Here is a 14,647-nt window from a genome sequence, read left to right as displayed (position 1 = left end):
TCTAGTCACCCATAAATAAATGTCCTTCTGTCCTTGTCAGAAGAGCACTCTCAGCTGCATCTACACTATGCTCAGCATGCCGTGTGCTGCATTAGTGAGCAAACATTTATGTTACAGCGGCCTCACACTTGAATGAGTGTGCTTTAGAGTCACCTCAGGGACTTGCTAAAAGACCATTTACTGCACCCCTCTCCCCGAGTTGCACACTCTGGGATGGGGCCCAGGACTTTGCATTTCTAGTAAGTTCCCAGATGACGCAGATGCTGCGAGTCTGCACTAGTGTAAGAATGAATCACTTCTGTACCCCAGATCTTAGCAGCCCGTGGGCATAAATTTTGTTTGGCTCTTGAAGTATTTTTTGTTGTTGATGATGCAGTTATTTTTAAAAATCACATTTCCTATCAATAGGGATTTCTAATTTCTCCTAAAACAATTGGAAGATCTCAAAAAAAAAAAAAAGAAAATTGGAAGATCTCACAATCCTGGTTGCTTCCTCTTACCCAGCATTCCCAATTTTCACCTTGCCCTTTTTCCTGTTCTCCATAGTACTTCTCAGCTTCTCAGAGTTTCTATTTAACAGCCTGTATTTACTTACTACATTTATTTTGCGTGGTCTTGCACCTTCCCCCCCACTAGCATGTAAGCACCGAACTTGCCAAGCAGTCTGAAGTCAGGAATGTTTGATCCACTGATAGATCCTAAGCATACAGCATGGACTCTGGAGATCTAGGTCCCTGAATGTTGGGGAGATGGATGGGAAGTGGTAATCCATGGGGTCTGAGTGGCTGCCGCCTCCTCGACAGGATGTGTGTGTTCCCTCCCCACCCCCCAACCTTGCCTCCTTCGCTTGTTGCCTGCCTGACCCTGCAGGCACGGGGTTTGTGATCTGACAGGACTTAGTGCTATTGGGAATGTACTAGGTTCTGTAGAAGGCTGATGATAGAGCTATAGCATCTCCTCTTATAGGAGAACACAGCCTAAAAGGGGGAGTTCATTTTAAAATTGTGTCCACTAATGATTTATCTCCGAGTAATTGGTTCACTCCATAACTTCTCACACACGGTGTTTCTGTCACATGCTACAACAAAAATCTCAACTGAAATTCGTACTTTACTTAAGGACTGTTTAATCCCTTATTAAAACGCCAGTCACTGGACAAACAGGAATGAAAAAAGGCACAGATGCCGCTCTTCAGGACCCTGCATTCTGCTGGGGAAGATGTCAGGCAGTTGGGGACCGTACATGAGGGGGAAACTGTGGAGGTCTGTGCAGGATTCTCAGGGGCGGCCAGGCACTGCCTTGGGGGAGGAGGAAGAAGGTGATGGTTGGCTTTCCCCGGGAGGTGGCTCTCACGTGGTCTTGAAATGGAGGGATACCCTGGGGCGAAGGGCGTTCCAGGCGGGAGAAGCAGCCTCTGCGGGGTCCTGGCACTCGGCGGGTTCAGAGGAGAGCCCGCGGGGGTGGCTGGCGGAATGCTGAGCAACCTGGCCAGGAGGCGGGCTGGAGCTCTCTCCCTGCTCTGGGCTTCTTGAGACCGCACAGAGGAGAAATTGTGGGTGCCGTCCGCGTGTATTTATTTATTCCCTTTTTCCTTCAGCAGCCCAGAGGGAGCCTTCAGGCACAGGACACATCTTCGCTGCCCACAGTCATCATGAGGAGCAAGCGTAAGTCACTCAGCCCTGCTCTCTTCCAGCCCTTTTTGACTCTGGTTCAGGACTTAAACACACTTCTGTAATATTCATCTGTTATTCTTACTCAAGATTTGAGTGTTTATTTTGTGGTAAGTTAGAGGAGGCTGCAGGTGATTGGCCAAAGCCTAATGTTCTACCATCAAACTCCCTTGGAAGGCTTCTAGAATAGTGTGTGTACTGGCTTGAGAGGCAGCCCTGTTGTCTGTCTGTCTAAGCAGGTGATCCCATGCATCTCGAAATTCCTCTTCCATGGGTTGACAGTTGCTTGTTTTTAGCACCTCACGGTTGCACAAAGGAAATGAGATCTTTTTGATTAGTTTAGGGGCACCTCAGTGGCTCAGTCGGTTGAGCGTTTGCCTTTGGCTCAGGTCATGATCTCAGGGTCCTGGGATCGAGCCCCGTATCAGGTTCTCTGCTCAATCAGAGAGTTTGCTTCTCCCTCTGCTCCTCGCCCCTGCGCGCCTGAGTGGAGTAGGGATTGGTTTCAAATGAATAAATAAAGCCTTTTTTAAAAAACTTCTGTTTATAAGCTGTGAAGTAAATAATTCTCTTTTTTCCCCAAGGACTTCAAGTGGTACACAAAATTCAGTAAATCACAGTGTCCCATTCACCAGTGTATGCAAGGCTCCACTTTGGTTTTACTTAATGTTCTCCCTTTTTCATTCCCCATTCCCTTCCTCCTTGCTTCCCCTCCATAGCGCCCACTCTAGTTATTTAACATGTATCTTTCTGATCTGCTCTGTCTTTACACAGATGTTTATATCTGAAAATAACTGTGTGTTGCATTTTTATTAGATATGACTTACACTTCTTCGTTCTTTTTTCTCAATCTGCCATTTTAAGATCTACGCGTGTTTTTATGTATAAGCTGTTATTCCATAATTTAATTATCGGTTCCCCCAAAGATGGATATCTAAGTCATTTCCAACTGCCACTGTAAATAACGCAGTACTGAATATCATCTTAATTGGCTCTACGGGAACCTCCGTGGGACTTACCCTAAGGCAGTGTTTTTCAAAGTGTAGTTCCTGGATCATTAAGAAGTGTGCATTCTTGGGCCCTACTGAGACCTGCTAAATCAGAAGTCCCAGAGGTGGAGCCCTGTGATCTGTGTTTGAATAGATCCTCCAGGTGAGTCTGAATCACACTCAAGCTTGAGAACCACTGCTGCACGGAGTTGCTCTGAGTTCTTCCAGAAGCGTGCAGACTCCCTCTAGATGGATTAGGTCTGCTTATTATCAGTCTTTGCATGTAGATTCCTGTAAGAAAGGTTTCGCCAGACCGACACCCACTTTAATCAGTGATCCAGTCCATTCCAGCATCTCTTACCAGTCTAGTCTTCCTTAAACCTTTTTTCTGGGACATTATCCCTTGCTTCAGAAATCTGTTTTCTTTCACATGAGAGAAAATAACATTTTTTTTTTAATACCTGTTATATGTCAGGTTATGTGTGTTACCTCTGACGCAAGTATTCTCACTCCCGTTTTACACCCTCCGATACAGTTTGGTGGTGAAGAGTACAGATTGTGGATTCAAGTCGTATGGGTTTGGGTCCAGCCCTACCACTCAGTAGCCGTGTGTGACCTTGGGCATTTACTACATCCCCACTCTGTGCTTTATTTTCCTCCTCTGTGAACGGGATGGTAACAGTTTCAGTGGGTGGTTCTCAGGTTTCAATGAGATCACACCCATAAAGAACCTGATAGTAGGCCCTCTTAAGTGTTAGCTTCGGCTACTTTCATCATCCCCACAAATAGGGAAACTGAGGCTCAGATATTATATCACTTGCCTGAGTGGAGTTAGGGATTGGTTTCAAACAAGGGAAAGCTGTTGTTTTCACCCCCCTATCTGTCCTTTAAAAACAAAGTTGTTCTTGGGACGCCTGGCTGGCTCCGTCGGTGTGACTCTTGATCTCGGGGTTGTGAGTCCGAGCCCCACATTGGGTGTGAAGGTTACTTAAAAAATAAAAAAATTAAAAAAAAAAAACCCAGAGTTGTCCTTTATCACTTTTAGGGTTCTGCGTAGCATGACTTCATTCTGCTTCTCCAGCCTTTTCTACTGATTCTTTATATACATCCTCTTTCTTTCTTTCTTTGTTCTCTTCTACTTGTGTTGTACTACGTGATTATTTCTGCCTTCATTCATACAGTTCTCCTCATCACAATGTCCTCTTTTCCTTCCGACTACCCACATCCTTGCCATTCTTCAAGAACCAGCGTCTCTTCCTCCGTTGGATTTTATCCGCTCACTGACCTCCCTCCCAAAACACCGAGGATAGGCCCCAGGCTCTTGGACACTTCAGCACATTCCCTTTTCTGTCGTTGTTCTTATTCCCTGTTGGGGCAGGGCCCACATCTCCTGCTTCTCATGTGCTTCTGCAGGAAGGCTCTGGTCATATGGTAGTTAGCGTGTTTCTGATGTTTTATTGTATCACCTTCTCTAAATAGAATTTGGATTGGAAATTAATGGTTTTATTAATTTTTATTAAGTCAGAAACATCCTGCAATGCCGTGAATGTCATAACAGCTGCCCCAGTCTTATTTCCTCCAGCTCTTGACACTCCTGGGGATAGAGAGATCATGCAGCTCGTGTCTGGGGCACGAGCTCAGTTACGAAGGAAAAATAATTTGGTAGCCAAATGCCAGTGTGACCACTTGAGCATAAAATTAGAGTTTCAGTTTCCTCTCTGGTCATGTTCAGGAGACCTGCACGGTATGAGAACAGCTTAGCTGTGTGAGAGTAAAGTGTTGCATTTTTCTCAGCTGTAAATTAAAGGAATTGGTCAAAATCTGTGTTCTCAAACAACGTGCAGAAGAATCACTTGGGGATCGTAAAATGTGTGGACTCCCAGGTCCCACCCCCAAGGGACGAGAAGGGCTGGGAGTTTGCATATCTCCCACGCACCTCAGATGTGGCTGGATAGGCACTCCCAAAGAACACTGGCCTCTGTTAATCTCTGGTTCCTTTTATCCTTAAAATTCTTCCAATTTTATTTTATTTTACTTTGAGTTATTTTCTGTGTTTAAATATACTATCACCCCATGATTCTTCATCCCCATTGCCTAATCTCCATGCCACCCCACAGCTAACCACTCTTCTTAGTTTTTTATTTATCTTCTTCAAGTTTCTTTATTGAAGTAAAGCAAATACCAATTTGGCTTATTTTTCTTTTTTTTTTTTAAACATGGAAGTCTGTTGTGCACCTTTGTTCTGGGCCTTGATTTTTTTCCCCCCGTTACAATATTATCTTGGAGATCTGCATCAATTCGTGGAGAGTGTACTCATTTTTTTTTAAAGCTACATAGTATTTCAATGTGTGATGTACCATAATTTGTTAATAGATCTTCTTTTGATACTCACTTCTGTCATTGCTCGTATTTTGCTTTGACCAACAATGTTGCATTGAATGACTTTGGACATGATGTCCTTTCAAGCATTACAAGTATATCTTGTAGAATAAACATATCCAGGGTGCCTGACTGGCTCAATTAGTGGAGCCTGAGACTCTTGATCTTGGGGTTGTGAGTTCAAACCCCATCTTGGGAGTAGAGATTACATGAAAAAAAAAAAAGGTAAAAATCTATCCTAAAATGGAAATCTGGATCAAAGAATATAGGCATTTGCAGTTTCAATAGATATTGCCAGATTGTCCTTTGTAGAGTTTTTGTACCCACTTACACTCCCAGGGCAAATCTGTTTTAAAGAAATTTGCTTCTATTTGGCTTTGTCAGATGAGTCACTACTTGTGAGCTTGGATACGTGGTTCAGCCAGTGTCCTCTCTTCCTTTACAGCCTCACAGCCCAAGGAGCGTCCTCGATCCGCAGTCCTCCTGGCGGATGAAGCCACTGCCATTCCCATGTTTGCCAACAGACGGTCCCAGCAGAGTGTCTCACTCTCCAAAAGCGTCTCCATACAGAACATTGCTGGGTAAGTGGGGATTTAAAGATTGCACAGTTGACAGCTAGGTGACAAGAGCTTAATAACCATATCATTTGACAAAGAGATTCTTCTCATTGGGAAAAAGTGTATAAAATAATGACTCGGTGCACAACCAAGTGTTGCAGACGTGGAGAATGGGAATTGCATTTTGATGCACTGTCATGCCCGTCATTTTGTAGCAAGGATCCCCTTTAAACACCATCATCAACCACGTTGTCCTGTGCTTCATTCATGGTCAGCCTCACTTTTAAGGAACCTGAGTTAAAAAAAGATGGTTTTTAGATGAAAATAAGAAGTGAAAATGGAGGGGCCGGGGGGGATGACTTCTTCCTGATTTTTGTTTGTAACCACTTATATTTTCAGATATTACACTTTTCTTTTGGTCAGATGAACCTAGTGTTTCTGCTGCTTTTTATAAATCTCTTTCCCGTGCTTGCATATTGACTCTTGAGTCAGTTTCATGGGAGTGAATAATGGGCCAGTTACGACCATTGGGTCCCCACTCACTCATTTGCATGAAGTTCCTTTTGTGGTCCCTGCAAAAGTTGCTACAGCCCCTGACTGTCAGGCCGCAGCTGTCCCATGGCTGGCACAGGGCTGATTATGATGTTGCTGGCAGTTTTGGGTAATAAGCCTTCTGCTTTCCCATCAAGTAAAGAAGTCATCTCAAATGTAGGACTCAAAACATCTCTTCCACCTCTCTTAACCCTGGGCTGGAACAAAATTCTTAACTAAAGGATGCAAATCTTCTTTTGTCTGTACATCCTAACCTCTGTGCTGGCTAGTGTTTTCTTATTAAAAGTTTCAGGCATTTTTATTTTGTTTTGTCTTTGCATTGTCATTATTCAAAGGCCTTCCTTTCAGAGTTGTTATGGTTTCAAAATTTGTTTGCATTGTGACTTTAAAAAGCTAGTCTTTAAATAAAATGTAAAGCTTTTAATGACTCTGGCTTGCTTTTGTATCCTACCAGAAACATTTACTGGGGGCCTACTGTGCTGGCTGGTGGGTTGGGTTTGAGACAGTCCAGGGAATACAGTTTATTAGAAGTGCTTGGTCTACAGATTATTTAGAGAACAAGGAGATAAAATTAGTGGTTACACAGTGAGTTTCAAATGGAGAAATTTTTTTTTTTTTAAAGATTTTATTTATTTATTTGACAGAGAGATAGAGAACACAAGTAGGCAGAGGGAGAGGGAGAAGCAGGCTCCCCGCCAAGCAGGGAGCCGGATGCAGGACTTGATCCGGGACTCCGGGATCATGACCTGAGCTGAAGGCAGCCGCTTAACCGACTGAGCCACCCAGGCACCCAAATGGAGAAACTTCTTATGTAATGTGTATAGAGTTTAAGGGAAGAGCATTCTCCTTGGTGTACCTATCCTTAAAAAAAAAAAAAAAAAAAAAATTCAATTTTTGAACTTCTTGTTCAAAAAACTCAAGTTTGCAATGATGTTAGATGCTTCTGACCTTCATTAATAGTTTGTGTTGCATGTTGCCGGGTACCTGACATTAAGTAATTTGTCTTCCATCATTTGGTACTTAGAGCCAGCTGTCATTTTTAGAGTTTTTCAGGTTGAGAATGCAGACCATGGTTTATCAAAATGTGTTTGAGTAGGTGCTTCTTTTTGTCCCCAGAGTTGGAAATGACGAGAACATATCAAACACCTGGAAATTCCTGTCTCATTCAACAGACTCACTAAATAAAATCAGCAAGGTCAATGAGTCAACAGAGTCACTAACTGACGAGGGTAAGAGGAAATGATGGCCGTGTCTTACACATCTGTGGAGACTGGGTGCCGTTCCCTGAATATAATTGTTAATGGAATAATAGTACCTGCCTCTTCCTTACTCCTGTGAAGGTTCTCTGACCTGTCTCTAAAACATCAAACGCTTTATAATGAATTGGTAATCAGACTTATCCAGTTGTTAGGTAGTTGTCCATTGAGGGATGTCATTGACTTTCATGTGGTCATTCTCTAGTACAAACACTTGTCCTTCATCTGGACTTCTGGTACGTGGTCAGTTGTAGCTCTCTCGGCAGGTTGTAAGCCTACTGTCTTCAACAAGTAAAGTTACCAGGTCCTTCTCAATTCCTTATTCACATAGGAATCCTGAATCTCAGTCACATTTGATTTATGTGATATTTATCACTCTTTTCCAGAGTTGTGAATGTGGAGTGTGTCACTCCCAAACAGGAAGTGATTTTTCTCTGGTACTAGACTATGCGTTCTGGGAATATTCCCTGTGTCAATGCCATGTTTATGTCTTATGAAGTTATCACCCGAGGAGAGTCCAATGTAGGCTTTCTAGAGCTCACAGACCCCAGATTCTGATCTTGATCTTTTGATATTTTGAGGAGTAGGTACAGACATGAATGAAGGACAGCTAATGGGGGACTTCGAGATGGAATCCAAACAACTAGAAGCCGAGTCCTGGAGTCGCATAGTGGACAGCAAGTTTCTGAAACAGCAAAAGAAAGATGTGGTCAAACGGCAAGAAGTGATTTATGGTGAGACTCTCCATTTGCTCTGCTAATACTTGGTTTGCATTGTGCAGCATTTTTTATCGGGAATCACTAGACCATGGAAAGCCAATTTTCAAGTATGTAGCATGTCAGAGATTTTCTTTAAAAACTTTGAGGTCTAGAGACAGGATCTTATATCTATTCTTTTCTCTTTAAAATTGTTTCCTTTAATTTTATTGAACGTTTTATTGACTGTGAGTGCTTATTTACGCAGCCGCCCTAGAGAGAGATCTCTTGTGACGGTACAGTTTGATTCCTCAGCTACACTGGAAACCAAGCATGAGTCATTTCTAGGAAATGGGACACAGTAAGTTCTGAAAGGCTCTGAATCCAACGAAGACCACTTGGGAAACCACCATTTAAGAGTGATGGATTCCAGTATGCTGTCAGAAAACAATGTTAGGTCACGTGAAATAGAGGAATAAGATGAGAACACTTAAGGGGAAAGACAGCTGTTGACCTGGTTTTTAAGTTTAAATTGTGCTCTAAACAGCTTTAAGACTAAAGTGGGCTCTAAATGGCCACGGATGACCTTTGAAGGAGAACGCTTTAAAGGAACGTTCCTGACCGTTAAGCTTTGTCCTCCTTCAGAGTTGATGCAGACAGAGTTGCACCACATCCGGACGCTGAAGATCATGAGCGACGTGTACAGCCGGGGGATGATGACGGAGCTGCTTTTTGAGCAGCAGACGGTGGAGAAGCTCTTCCCCTGTTTGGATGAGCTGATCAGTATCCATAGCCAGTTCTTTCAGAGGATCCTGGAGCGGAAGAAGGAATCTCTGGTGGATAAAAGTGAAAAGAACTTTCTCATCAAGAGGATGGGAGATGTGCTTGTAAATCAGGTGAGCAACGAGAAGGATCTTTCCCAAAAAATGGGGTAAAAAGTGAAGCTTTAGGGTTCAGCAGCCACTCATTCACATCCTGGCTGTACTATTCGTTATGTTTGTAAACTTAGGCAAGTTATTGAATCTCTGAGCATCCAGTTTCCTTTTCTGTAAATGAGGACAGATTTTCTCTAACACCGTGGTTTTTTTGTTTTGTTTTGTTTTTAAAGATTTTATTTATTTATTTGAGAGAGGGCACAGGAGAGGGGGGAGGGTCAGAGGGAGAAGCAGACTCCCCGCCGAGCAGGGAGCCCGATGCGGGACTCAATCCCGGGACTCCAGGATCATGACCTGAGCCGAAGGCAGTTGCTCAACCGACTGAGCCACCCAGGCGCCCCATCTAACACCGTTTTTTAAAACTAAAAGGAATGTATACATAAAATGCCTAGTGTATATGGTAGATACTCAGTAAAAGTCCATTTTCCTTTCTCAGCATCCAGACTGTCATCAGAAACAGGGTAGTTTAAGAAATCAAAAGCTATCTGTTGGAATCTCAACGGCCCCCTGTGCCTCAAATCAAAAAGGAACTCATTTATCTGAAAACCAACTGAGCATAGAAAATTGAATAAGAACCTATATAAAATAATTCATAAAATAGATCTTGCTGATATTTTCATCAAGGTGTGGTGTGGTTTCAACTCTACTCCAAAAACAGGCCAGAAGTTATTTTGAAAAAAGCCTTGCTAGTTTAACCTGGACGGACAGATGGGCACAGCGACGCCGGCTGGCTCTTCCCCAGCAGGTCTCTGCCTCGGGCTGGAAGCAGAGACTTCGTTGCTGGAACACTTGCTCGAGAGTGTTGTCCTTCCCTTATATTCTTCAGTCCATACCTCTCGCCTCGTTCACTCATTCCTTTCTCGCCTGTTTACTGGGCATCTAAATCCCAGCTGGAACCACAAAGGTAGACACAGCGTCGACCTGTGCCTCATGGACCCCGTGCTCCCAAGTGAACGTAGGCATGGTAGGAGGTAAATGCACACACAGTGCGGCCCACACCGGAACGCAGCCGTCTGCCGCAAATAGGGCCTCCAAGTGGGAGTGGTCAGCTCTGCAAGTGAGGACATCCCCTCCCAACATTTTCCACGACCCTCTCTCTGCCCTCAGACCCGCCCAGGTGCCTCGTCTGACCTTGACTGGTGTTGTCCACAGCTCACTGTACTCGTGCACCTGGGGATTCATATCTTAGCCCCCCGCCCATGGCGTCCCTTTGTTGGCTCTGTGTGCCAGTTCAAGAGTCACCCTTTTAGAGCACATGCTTCGTGATGGGAGTGGAGCACCTAAACTCTGTGCCTTTTTTTTTTTTTTAATGTTTATGCCTTTAATAAGAGAGTTTCGAAATATAGGAAGCAAAAACTGATCTGCAAGGGAAAATGGACAAATCCACAATTATCATTGGCAATAAACTCTGTGCCTTACCTTCCCCTTTGGTAAAGGGGAAAAGGAAAAGCTAGCTACCCCGAGCCTTTTTTCCAGTTTTTCTGGTAAGGATTGATTTGTGTTGCCTTCAGAGGTTTTTAGTACAGTGGAAATTGATGCTTAGCAAGCATCATATGGACCCCATGTAGAAACGCATTGGTTTACCCCAAAGTGAACATATCTTCAGATGAGCCGTTGAGATTACACACGTTTTAGGAATGATGAAAGGCCACGCAGAATTGTTAGGACTGCTGGCCTGAGGTAGGAGAGGTAAGCAGATCCCTAGGTAAGAATAGCTGTTTCTGACACCTTTCTTAAGACTATCTCAGAGGAAAACTTCTAGTGAGCCTCCTTGTTTTACCACCGTGTTTATGACACATGGAAATTAGAACACATTTTGCATTACTTAAGTGTACAGTACATAGATATTTCTGGGTGGTTGTTTTTTAAAATATATATAACATGTTTAATGAAATAAATGCATAATGCCATATATAAATGTACCCATTGAAAGCATATAACTCAAAAAAAAAAAATACAGCTCAGTGGTCTATATTCACGGAGTTGGACAACTGTCATCACAGTCAATTTTAGAGCATCTTTATCACCCTGTCCCTCAACTGCCTCTACCCTGGGCATCCACTAATCTCCTCTCTGTCTCTGTGGATTTGTCTATTCTGGATTTATTATGTAAATGGGATAAAACAATATAGAGACCTTTGCAGTTGGCTTTTTTCATTTAGAATAATGCTTTCAAGGTTCATCAGTATTGTAATGTATTCATATGCCATCCCTTTTTGTGGCTGAATAATGGTCCATCCTGTGTATCTACCACATTGTATTTATCCTTTAAGGGACATTTGGTTTCTTTCCACTTGGGGGCATTTGTGAATATGGCACCCATGAACTTTCGTATCCAAGTTTTTGTGTGGAGTACGTTTAATGCCTCAGAGCGGAATTGCCGGTCACACAGTAACTGTAGCTTTCCGAGGAACTGCCAGACTATTTTCCAAAGCTGCTGCGCCATTTGAATCTTTAGGGGGAATTCTTGGGGAAGCACTCTTGGATTTTATGAATAGGCTGGAAACTGTATACAAAATGGTGGCAAAATTTTAGCACCCTGAGCTCCGACTTAACGTCTGTTGTCTTTTCTCCACAGTTTTCAGGGGAGAATGCAGAGCGCTTAAAGAAGACGTACGGCAAGTTTTGTGGGCAGCATAACCAGTCTGTGAACTACTTTAAAGACATTTATACCAAGGACAAGCGGTTCCAGGCCTTTGTGAAGGTATTGGTGTGAAACATGGAAATCTGCATGGTTGTCCAGGGCGCTGTTGCTGTCCGTTGAACCAGAACCTTCCTGCAGTAGCTCCTGATAATTTGTTCTGTCCTTTGCAGAAGAAGATGAGCAGCGCTGTTGTGAGGAGGCTGGGAATCCCAGAGTGCATATTGCTGGTGACCCAGCGGATCACCAAATACCCAGTTTTATTCCAAAGAATATTGCAGTGTACCAAAGGTGAGCCCCTCTCCTTACCCAGTCGTGCCTGCCCTCGGACTGTTTCCCGTCTGTCCAGCAGCACAAGGGGCCCCAAGGAAGAGTTCCTTCAGACTCTCACAGGTCTATAAGAGATCCTGTGTTTTGCCTTAAAAACCATTTTCTTGGGGCACCTGGGTGGCTCAGTTGGTTAAGCAATGTGCTCAGCAGGGAGTCTGCTTCTCCCTCTGACCCTCCCCCCTCTCATGTACTCTCTCTCTCTCTCAAATAAATAAAATCTTTAAAATAAAAAAAAAGTTTTCTTAAGTGAAAACTTGAAATGCTGCATCACCATATGCAGGGTGGATGAGAGCAGGAAGGGAAAGAACCACTGACTCCCTCCAGATTCCGCACCCTGAGCATCTTTCTCCCTTACCGCGAGATTGGGTGGTGCTTCCCCCCACTTCTTTCCATGAGTGCTAGACCTGCTGCTTTTTCTCACTTAGCCAGGACTTAGAAGGTTCTCTCTTGGCTAACCCTGCTCCCAGGCAGTTCCGTTAAAGGTGAGGTGGTAAAACAAAGACATAAGTTAAAAAATTATTGCTCCTCTCCCTCCCTGAAATTGTTGGGTCCTTCTCCTTCAGGACATGGTATGGAATTGTGTGTTGTGTCTAGAGTGAGAACATCTAACTTTATTTAGGATTAACCTGGTGACAGGGATCGGCACGTGACCTTTGGTGTGTTGGCTTCACTCTGCCAGACACACTGTCAGCCTGTCCCCAGAGGGAAGATGATGGTGTGGGGCGAGGAAGTAGGTTTCCCCCTCCTTGTCTGAACGGATCCATTAAAAACAGGATTATTCCTTCCTTCCAAGACAATGACGTGGAGCAGGAAGATCTGGCTCAGTCCCTGAGCCTGGTGAAGGATGTGATTGGAGCTGTGGACAGCAAAGTGGCAAGTTATGAAAAGAAAGTGCGTCTCAATGAGATTTATACAAAGACAGACAGCAAGTCGATCATGAGGATGAAGAGCGGCCAGATGTTTGCCAAGGAGGATTTGAAGCGGAAGAAGCTTGTGCGGGACGGGGCTGTGTTTCTGAAGAATGCAGCAGGAAGGTTGAAAGGTAAGGCTCGTTTTTGTCTGAGTCTCTGTGTACCGGACAAAGAGCAAGCAGAATTCAGATGTTTTTGTTAGAAACCTGCCTCCAGGTTTTTCCTAGGGAGCCCATGTCCGTACATCACACAGGAACAACAGTCCTTTAAGTGTTCTTAATTTTGTATCAAAAAGGATGAGGTTGAGGGCACCTGGGTGGCTCGGTCGGTTGGGCGACTGTCTTCGGCTCAGGTCGTGATCCTGGAGTCCCGTGATCGAGTCCCGCATCGGGCTCCCTGCTCGGCGGGGAGACTGCTTCTCCCCCGACCCTCCTCCCTCTCATGCTCTCATTCTCACTCTCAAATAAATAAAATCTTTAAAAAAAAAAAAAAAAAAAAAGGATGAGGTTGAGATAAATTACAAGATCAGAAACTCCTCCAGTAAGATAACAAGGGAATGATGCAGGTAGGGAAATTGGAAAAAAAAAAACTAATTTAAAAATAAAGCAAGGTGGCCCTTCTCGGCACCTACTCCCGGTGGCCCCGAGGGCGTGCGGACCAGGGGCGGCCCCAGAGAGGAGGCGGCAGAGGGGGGCTGGTGTGTGGGTCTTCGTGTTGCGGCGTGGCCCTCGTGTCCAGAATAGGGAGGAGCGGGAGACCACAAGGACAGGCCCAGGAGCAGTGACGTCCAAAGAGGAACAAAAAATCTCATGCCAGCCAGGAAAACGAAAGGAAGGATGAAAAGGAGCAAGTTGCTAATAACGGAGAGCCATTGGCCCTGCCCTGGAAGCCAGTGACTGTGTGTCATGTGCCTCAAGTCAGTCGTCGTCGGTCCCGTTCCGCGGTATAGCTGGGACACGCGTCAGTGGCTCGGAGGGCCACGGGGTGAGGGGGGCGTGTATGGAAAGGCTCAGGAGGAGGTGAGACAGCAGAGGGAAAAGCAGTTCAGCCATCGCCTGCGGGCCCTGAGCACTGCCCCTCCTCACCATGGCCGTGCCGTCATGAGGAGTGTGGCCTAGGCCTCGAATCCTGATGTTTTCCCTCCAGCTCATAGGAAGACACACATGCCTCCTGAACTGAACGTTCTCAGTGCCCCATTGTTGTAAACCTTCTGGTGTTATGTGTCTCTTGTGGCAAGATGCTCATTCTATATTGTGAAGTTCATAATGCTGTTTAAAAAGGAAAAAAAAAAAAGCCAAGTGTAAGATTACTACAAAAACTTGGGCTATTAAAGGAAGGTGTATTCCCCTACAGAAACGGGCAACACATTTGGGGTTGGCGTCTCTGGAAACAGGTGCAAGGAGGGGAAGCCCCATCAGGCAGCAATTCAGAGTCTGTGAGATTAAAAACACATGTTCTGTTCTGAAGAGAGATGGTAGAGGACTTTTCAGCTCCCAAGACCTTAGAGGAAATGTATTTTTAACTCACACCAACTAGATGATTAAAACTTGATGATATTCATCTCTTCTATCTTTCTCTAAGCAAGAGATGATAAAAGATACTAATTTTCCATTTGGCTTTAATTTTTTCTTAAAAAGGATGAGCTACATCAAGTTAAGGAAGTTACTGTGAGGTTTGTTAATTCATCTATACATCTGATTTTTTTTTTTTTTTTTTAATCTGTTTGTTGAAC

At 44.2% G+C, this 14,647-nt stretch overlaps 1 protein-coding gene across 20 annotated transcripts in view; it reads left to right on the top strand.

Moving 5' to 3' along the window:
- Positions 1–14,647, top strand: part of AKAP13 (A-kinase anchoring protein 13) — a 321,124-nt gene that overhangs the window by 284,066 nt on the left and 22,411 nt on the right. For 14 of the 20 annotated variants that reach the window (XM_064569923.1, XM_064569924.1, XM_064569921.1 and 11 more), the window contains 8 exons: positions 1,598–1,664; positions 5,484–5,619; positions 7,264–7,376; positions 7,985–8,137; positions 8,744–8,994; positions 11,612–11,737; positions 11,848–11,965; positions 12,798–13,046. In XM_064569923.1, the coding sequence (XP_064425993.1) occupies positions 1,598–1,664; positions 5,484–5,619; positions 7,264–7,376; positions 7,985–8,137; positions 8,744–8,994; positions 11,612–11,737; positions 11,848–11,965; positions 12,798–13,046 (1,213 nt within the window). The remainder of the gene's footprint in view (positions 1–1,597; positions 1,665–5,483; positions 5,620–7,263; positions 7,377–7,984; positions 8,138–8,743; positions 8,995–11,611; positions 11,738–11,847; positions 11,966–12,797; positions 13,047–14,647) is intronic. The other 6 variants (XM_064569925.1, XM_064569918.1, XM_045899459.3 and 3 more) reach the window with 3 other exon arrangements.

This window comes from Mirounga angustirostris, unplaced genomic scaffold (assembly GCF_029215605.1).
Source record: "Mirounga angustirostris isolate CCGP_5_RB_7025 unplaced genomic scaffold, mMirAng1.0.hap1 SCAF_9, whole genome shotgun sequence".
Classification (NCBI taxonomy): Eukaryota; Metazoa; Chordata; class Mammalia; order Carnivora; family Phocidae; genus Mirounga; species Mirounga angustirostris.
Note: the sequence above shows the minus strand (reverse complement) of the source record. Positions and strands in the feature narration are given on the sequence as shown.